The sequence below is a fragment of the Cervus elaphus genome, chromosome 21, assembly GCF_910594005.1.
Source record: "Cervus elaphus chromosome 21, mCerEla1.1, whole genome shotgun sequence".
In the NCBI taxonomy this organism is placed as follows: domain Eukaryota; kingdom Metazoa; phylum Chordata; class Mammalia; order Artiodactyla; family Cervidae; genus Cervus; species Cervus elaphus.
The window spans coordinates 81,053,214-81,062,093 of NC_057835.1; the positions used below are offsets into that span (position 1 = coordinate 81,053,214).

Genomic DNA, 8,880 nt, shown 5'->3' on the forward strand with positions numbered 1-8,880 from the left:
TTGATGAAAGTGAAAGAGGAGAGTGAAAAAGTTGGCTTAAAGGTCAACATTCAGAAAACTAAGATCATGGCATCTGGTCCCATCACTTCATGGGAAATAGATGTGGAAACAGTGTCAGACTTTATTTTTGGGGGCTCCAAAATCACTGCAGATGATGATTGCAGCCATGAAATTAAAAGATGCTTACTCCTTGGAAGGAAACTTGTGACCAACCTAGATAGCATATTAAAAACCAGAGACATTACTTTGCCAACAAATGTCCATCTAGTCAAGGCTATGGTTTTTCCAGTGGTCATGTATGGATGTGAGAGTTGGACTGTGAAGAAAGCTGAGCACTGAAGAATTGATGCTTTTCAACTGTGGTGTTGGATAAGACTCTTGAGAGTCCCTTGGACTGCAAGGAGATCAGTCCTAGGTTTTCATTGGAAGGACTGATGCTGAAGCTGAAACTCCAATATTTTGGCCACCTCATGCAGAGAGCTAACTCATTGGAAAAGATCCTGATGCTGGGAGGAATTGGGGGCAGGAGGAGAAGGGGTGACAGAGGATGAGATGGCTGGATGGCATCACTGACTCAATGGACATGAGTTTGAGTAAACTCTGGGAATTGGTGATGGACAGGGAGGCCTGGTGTGCTGCAATTCATGGGGTCGCAAAGAGTCGGACACAACTGAGCGACTGAACTGAACTGATCTGAACCATTCTTATGGTAGCAGAAAGAAATGGCTGTTAGAAGATAAGACACATGACCTTTTGCTTTAAGCAAGACACATGACCAAGCCTAGCCTCATGGGGCGGGGAACTATAGCCTTAGTATCTGCCTCCATTATGATGTGTAAATTGATGTGTATACATGAATCATAGAAACTTAGAGGTCATCTCATTCACTCTACAAAGTTTGTAAATGAGGAATCTCAGGCCTAGGAAGGGGTTTTTTTTGTTTGTTTGTTTTTTGTTTGAAATTATTTTTTTGTTGCCACCTAAGTGCTTTGGGGTATATCTCTGATAAAACCCCCCTCCAGTGACTTCATCATTTTGTCAGTATGGATATATTACAGTAAAAAGGAAGATGGGATAGCTGAAGTTTATTACAGGCCCTTTATATATACCCAAGCACAACACATGCCAAAAGTTACAACCTTGTACCAACACATTAAAATTAATGCTCCTGATTGATGTCTTCCATCTATACTCAACAAAGTACCACTATAGAGAAGGAATGGAAATTATTTCTGTTTGTTATCTGTCCCTTTCCTACTTTGCAATAGACAGGGATAGTGGCTTTAGGTTTACTTAAGGGAATAAACTCAGAATGTTTATTTCATCTCTAATTCTTTCTTCATACTGTTTTCATGCAGTGAATGGAGGTAAGTTCTGATTTCTATCCGCTGCTTATACATTCATTTATTAACCAAGTTATTCAAGTACCTTCTCAATGTAAGGATTTGATTCTAACTGCCATGGTGGATACAATGAAGAGATGGATACGTAATTAAAACTATAATACAAAGCAGTATGCCAAGTGCCAAATGAATATATAGTAAGTGCCATTATACTCTAATAACTCTTATCAGAAACCAGGAGACCAGAAGTAAAAATAATCCTTAAATATGTTACCATATACCAGAAAGTTTTAATACCAACTAATACCTTAGTATCTGTCATAATTACTTGCACATAGTAAGCTGACCAACACGTCTCATGAATTGAACAAAAGCTAAATATACCAGAAAAAATACCAGTGGGGGTTGAAAAGAGAGGAAGTAAGGCTGCAGAGATTGAGCTAAACTTAAGGAGACCAGAGAAGAGGTCCTGTCATGATTAGAAAAGAGAAAGCAGTGTGAAGGAAAGGACTTACTTAAATCATCAGAAATCTGATCTCAGATAGTTGAGCGGACCAGTTGGAAGACACAGGTGCCCGCATCTTGGAGGCGCTGTAGATCCAGGGTGCAGGGAGGCCTGCAGCCTGAGCACCTTCTGAAAAGAGCACCGTTGTGGGCAGGAGAGGAAGTCCCTCGAGGGTCTCACTCCAAATGACTCTTGAAATCCGACCCCTTTCTCAGGCTTTCTTTTAAGGCTTTGAGTCTGCTTAATATAATTCTAAGGTTGACTGTACCCACCTTCCCCTTTAGAATCTTTTCACTGCTCACAGGCAACTAGAACTAAGAGTAGAAAACCCACAAGTTGAAAGAAATTTTAAACTCAGATAAATATTTAACCTACATGATGATAGAAATGAGTTTAGTTGTCATGTAAGCAGCCAGTAAATACACGTGAATAATGAACTACTAGATTTTCCCCAGCTTTGTCAGATTTTATTCTGGATAGTTTTAAGGAGAAGGGGAGAGGCTGCAGATGGAAGGATCTGAGGAAAGTAAAATTTACATTTCACACCTCGTTGACCTGGGAGACAGTAATTGTGAATTAAGATATTTGATCACATAACATAAAGGTAGCTTTGGTTTCAAGTTCTTCCTGTTTGTTCTTGTCTTTTTAAACCAGGGAAGTTCCCTGAGAATTTAATTGAGATATCACAGAAACAGTTTCAGCTGCTATTTTCAGTATTAGTACACTGTATCTTGTTTTTCTTATTGTGATACATGGAAATAAAATTTATGAACTATAATGTATTGCATTTGAAATATTAACATACATAAATCAAATTTTCAAAAACTTGTAAAAATGTCCAATAAAAATTGCTTGGACAGTTTTTGAAGAGCAAACATTTTATGATCTGAAATAGTCAATACATAACTGTCATTGTTGGATGAGACACAGTATCGTGAAGGGTCTGCTGAAATGGTTGTATCATCAGAGACTACTAGACCTGTAGGCTTGGCAGTAAATGACTATAATGGGTTTTTTGTTGTTTTGTCTTTTTTTTTCCTGCTTAGCATCACAAGCCCTTCCTCTTCTCTGGGAAATGGAAAGCATTTGTGAGTCTATGGATTGAAGTCCAAAAAGCCTGATACTTTTCCTTATTTCTGGCAGTCCTCAAGCATATGATCTAAGTTGGGTCAATTGAATATCTTTGCCCCTAACTGTGAATAAGGAATAGTGTTACAAGGAAGGAAGAAGAGTTCAGAATTAGTCCCCGTGGCCTCCATTGCCCCATCGGGTCAGAGTCCGAGTGTCCAGCAGCAGTGGCCGCTAACCACACTGTTTCTTTGGCCGTGGGTACGGCTGTGTGCTTTCTCTAGGTTGCCAAGCTGTCTGGTCACCACCCAGGAAGTTGTTTTTCTACCTAAGGACACCACAGACACTTTCAGTTTTTGCCTAACTGATTTGATCACTGTTTAGAGTTGTGGGAAAACTTATTAGCCTAAGGTTGCTGCAAGGCCAGTTTATGGGCTCCGCAGTTTCCTAAGTGATGATAAAGAGCCTCCAGGACTAAGCTCCAGGAGAAAAGAGTCATCTGGCTTGATTACTGTGGTGTACCCTGCTCCTAGCCCAGGCCTCCATCACATGCGTTTAGTAAATTTTTATTTGATTTTGACCTGAATGAATAAAATAACAGTACTCAACTTTAGGCCTCCTCAACATCTATTTAAATTTTTGGATCCTGTCTGCTTTTAGCATAGAAGGGAACAGAACTCAAAGACAATGGCACTAAGGTGTTAAATTCAGGTAGGTGGGAGGCTGTTTTTCCAGTGGCAGAAATGAGGAAGCGGGGGAAAGAGCTTAGGTTTCGATGGTGATAAATTGAACCTGTTAAATGCTGTGCCTTTTACGTTTCGTAACTGGGTTAAACCGGTTGTGTCACTCCTTAGACAGCTCTGTACTTGTTTGAATAGTACAATAGTCCCTCCTACTGAACTTTGATCCAGCGGAAACAACTGTTACCTAACTTCAGACCATCAGTGGAACACCTGTACTAAGAATGTTCTTCGGTTTAACTAGTTTTGTGTACCTGATTTCTTTTAAACTTTTAAAATGATTAGAAAACTTTTTATTGTCCTGCTTTTGTCATCCGTGACTCTTGGAGAAGCCAGGAAACCCTTTCTCAGTTTGCTGAACATAGAAAAGACTGAAGTACTGTTTTTCACAAAGTCGGAAGAAACCGTTGTTGTAAGGTCAAGTTACAGAGATAAACAGCCAAACTCCAGCTACCTCCTCGTGCAACTGGAAGATGATAAAATGCTCCAAGTGGTGAATGTGACCAAGACCTTGTCGGACGTGACCAGCTTTACCATAAATCTGGTGACAGATGGAGACGGAGAGACAAATCTGACCGTTCAGCTGTGGGATTTGGAAGGTAGGCGCGAAAGCCTCATTGAAGAGATAAAGAATGTCCGAGTCAGAGTGCTCAAACAGAGACAAGACAGTCCTTTCCCGGCATCAAACCTCATTGACAGAAACATCCTAATGCTTTTTCTGCCAATGATACTGTTAAATAAATGTGCGTTTGGTTGCAAGATTGAGTTCCAGGTGTTTGAAACAGTGTGGAAGAGACCTTTGCCAGTAGTTCTTGGGGCGGTTATACAGTTTTTTCTTATGCCATTTTGCGGATTCCTTCTGACACAGATTTTGGCCTTGCCTGAGGCACAGGCTTTTGGATTTATAGTCACTTGCACGTGCCCAGGTGGTGGTGGGGGCTACCTCTTTGCTCTGCTTCTAGAAGGAGATGTCACTTTGGCCATCCTCATGACTTGCACATCAACGTTTCTGGCCCTGGTAACGATGCCTACCAATTCGTACATATACAGTAGAATCTTAGGGTTATCAGGTACACTGCATATTCCTATTTCTAGAATTATGTCAACCCTCCTCTTCATCCTCGCACCAATGTCAGTGGGAATAGCCATCAAGCGTAGACTGCCTAACAAAGCCAACTTCTTGGAGAGGATCATCAGACCTCTGAGTTTTATTTTAATGTTTATAGGGATTTATTTGACTTTCAGCATGGGATCGGTGTTTCTGAAAACAGTGAACCTCGAGGTGCTTCTGTTGGGTGTCTTAGTTCCTGCTTTGGGTTTGTTGTTCGGGTACTTTTTCGCTAAAATTTCTATGCTGCCTCTTCCTGTTTGTAAAACTGTCGCTATTGAAGGTGGGGTCCTGAATAGTTTCTTAGCGCTTGCCATCATTCAGCTCTCCTTTCCCCAGTCTGATGCAGACTCAGCTTCTGTGGCTCCGTTTACTGTGGCCATGTGCTCTGGATGTGAAATGTTACTGATCCTTCTGTTCTACAAGGCTAAGAAAAGATGCATCCTTAACATCGAAGAAAAAAGAGTGAAAAATCCCCCAGTCTAACGGTTAAAGCTTTCCTGAATTTTCCTACTCTGAATGAGTTACTGTGTGAGATGTGAAGAATATCTGAGATGATTCCTGCTCTCAACTCACTTATGATCTGATTGATAACTTGACATTAGGGGAGAAATACAGTCATATGTGCCTAATACCCAGTGGACAGTCCAGACTGTTAAATGTGCAGGAATTCAGAAGAAGGAGACTACTATAGCATTGGATTGGAATATAATACCTTATTATGATATATCCCAAGTATTTACAGGAGGGCTGCCCTTCCACAATAGGCGTTTGGTAACCACTCACACAGTGAAGGGACATGTAAATTCCTATTTGAGACCAGTCTGTCTTAAATGCAGCATCTCTGGTCTCCTTGGTGTCCCTCCCGTCGTCTCCACCGGAGATGCTGCCGTTTGCCCTGGAGCATGGGGTCCTCTCTCCCCACTCTTCTCCATTCTCCCCTCCTCTTTCCTTCATTGCAGTAGAACTGTTTCCTACAGACAATCTCCTGTAATACCTCTCTATCGGTCTCCTCTCCACTCTCAGTCCCACTTTGGTTCTGCCCTAGATCTCTGCCTCCCTAAACCTTTCTTCCCCAGCTTTTGGCCTCTCTGTCTACTCTCCAATCACTGGCAGATTAATGTTCCTAAAACTTAACTTTGATCATGTGCTTTCCCTGCTGCAAAGCCTTGTCACCTCTTGAATAAAGTCTGTATTCCTAGTGAGGTATTTCCTACTCTCTGCTGACTTTAGCTTTCCGGTTTTATCTCCTCTCCCACTTTTTACACACAGGCTTTGTTCCAGTCAGCAGATAACTGGGTCACTCATGACTGTGCCCTTTGTTCACATTGTCCCTGCAACCTGAGGGGCCCATATCATCTCTGTCTAAATTTTGACCATTCTCATAGACCTGGCTCAAACACAAGCTTTAACTAATCCCTGTTAGCTACCAGGAATTGAAGTTTCCTCTAAATTCTCATCACAGTTTTTTACATTCATAGTATTTAGCCAGTCTGGCTTGCATTACAGTTCTTTGTGTTCCTATTGTATTCTCCCTATTTTGCTATAAGTCTTTGAACATGCATTTTATAAACATAACGTGTAAACAATACAATATAATAAGTTTGTATAATATAATAGCATAAACAGTATAATATAAACAGTAGAATATGATAATGGAAACAATATTTATTTTGATACATAATGTCTAGCACATTTCCTATGTGCTGATTCAGATAAAGTGTTGAAGCACAGACTAGGGCCCAAATGAACAGTATGCTTGTTTTTATACTAACATTGAGTTTTTCAAAGGCAATTTCTAGTATCTAGTTTCAGTTTTCACTTTTTTCCAAAGAGAGTGTGGGCATCAAGAAAGAGAAATACCACTCTAAATAAATCTGCTTCCCACATTTCACAGGCCTGTAGTTGTAGGCAAATTACTTAATCACCCTGTAGTACCATTTCCTCATCTAAAAAATGGAGATAATAGTGTAAATGCCATCAGATTGTCATAGGAGTTAACTGAGATCTTATGGACAGTGTACTTAGAACAGGGTACATGCTCCTCAAGTGTGAGCTGCTATAATTATTTTACTACACTTCAAACTTTTGACCCTTGTGTACCTACTACTGTTTTGAAATACCAATCTGATAACTTTAGTGTGGAGGCTAAAACTTTGAACATTTTCCTATCAGTGTCATTCACCATCTTACTACAGTATTAGGGAACTTTTGTTCAGTTTGCCAACTGACAAGACAACCATAGTTCTTTTTTTCTTATTTTATTTGTATTCAGTATTTGAATACCAAGATTTATCAAAGCCCTGGTTTGGCATGGTGATGGATGGTTATTATTCATTTTATAAAATGATAATTGCCTACATGAAACACTTTACTGTTGACTCTATTAAAACAGAAATCTCAAGGCATTAAATTATAATTAAGCTTGCATACATTTGACTTTTGCACATTTTCATGAACATATTTTACTGATCAGGAGACAAGAAATCGCCTTTCTAGTTGTACTTTATCCTTAACCTTGTGGCTTCAAACAAGACATTTCTCTGCAGTTCAGTTTTCAGATTTGTAAAAGGAAGAGATTCAATTGAAGTCTAAAATATTGCTCAACTCCTACGCCTGTAATTCTGGCATGAAACTCTGGGTCACTGACACCACAGACGGTGATGGATTCAGGTTGACAGTAATAACCACCCACAGCAGCTGCTTTCTCCTGGAGGCAAAAACCAAAGTACGAGTTTCTTGAAGGCGGAGACCACATGTTATTCTTTGAATTCCTTGTACTTTTTAACCAATGCCTTTAATCAAGTTAGTGCTCAGAAAACATTGAGTTAATTAATCATTAATGTCTATAAAAGTCAATATCATATACTCAGAGGCCAGGTTGTGCCTGGGGCTTCATTTCCAGCTCTGTCACCAACTGGGTGACATTGGTCAAGTTACTTAGTCTCTCTGTGCCTAAATTGATGTGGAAAGTGGGGATAATGATAATACATACCTAATGGTATTTTCGTGAGGAGTAAATGAGTTAACATTAGTAAGATTCTCAGAATAACACCTAACATACAGTAAACTCTGTAATTATTATGGTTACTCTATGCATGTTTGATCTTGCACTTAAAAGCAGACAAATGTGTATGAATGGAACTTGGAATGTATTTCATTCATCTTACAGATATATCATATTGAAATTTTACCTGAGAAAGCTTGTCTAATTTAGATGGGGATGAAGTTATTCAAGCTCCTTATTTGTTCTTTAAGAATGAGAGACATAAAGCAGGCTACCTAATTGCTTGAGTTCAGACCAACAACTTGTCCAGCAATAATCAGTATCAAGGCTACAGAGAACAAAGAGCTTTATTTGAGGTTTTCATAACTGCAGTTCAAGAGACACAGGTTCGGGTAAACCTGAAAGAGTATCACAGGGGAGAAAGAGTCAGGAGCTTGTACAGGTGCCAGTTATAAGGATGCTCACGAATTTTGACTGACCTTGATTAAAGAAAGGAAATAATTGTCCTTAGGGGACAGGCTGTCGTTTGTCATTTTAGGTTAAGGGCTCGATAATATCTTGAGTTTCTGGAGCACTGGGTAGATGTTCTGGGTGCTTGTGTTAAGATATTAAGGTGTGTTTGGGCTGAGACATAAATCACACTTCCTCGATGGCATCCTAACTACCAGCTCCATCTTGATTTTCTTTTCACACATTTCACACAGCCATGATTGGTTAGACAAAAGATCCAGGGGTAAAGGGGTAAGTCGTGTTTAAGAAAAGTTTCAATCCAATTTTTAATAGAGATGATTCTATGATATATATATATATTTTTTTTCACAACTAAAGACTCTATCAGAAATTTCAGCCTATGTTATGTCAAAACATAAAACCTTGTTAGGTATCCTGAAGATTCCACTCATGAAGACCCCCATTGTGTGTTTATAAATTCTTGTCATTTTTAATCAAAGTCCACTAAACAATTAATTATTAAGAAAATCTTGGTATGTAGAATCAGATTCTCTCTGTGTGTGTGTGAGAGAGAGAGAGGAGAGTCCATTTAAAAGAAATCCACTCCGGAGACTAAATAGAGTTAGCAAGATAGCCAGGACTGGGGAGGAATCACGATG

The 8,880-nt window shown here is 39.6% G+C and overlaps 1 protein-coding gene across 1 annotated transcript; it reads left to right on the forward strand.

Annotated features, from left to right (window-relative positions):
• Positions 1-2,946: 2,946 nt before the first annotated feature.
• SLC10A5 (solute carrier family 10 member 5) lies at positions 2,947-8,579 on the forward strand. The gene has a single exon (XM_043879329.1). The coding sequence runs from the start codon at positions 3,934-3,936 to the stop codon at positions 5,248-5,250; it is 1,317 nt and encodes a 438-aa protein (XP_043735264.1). The 5' UTR covers positions 2,947-3,933; the 3' UTR covers positions 5,251-8,579.
• Positions 8,580-8,880: the final 301 nt, after the last annotated feature.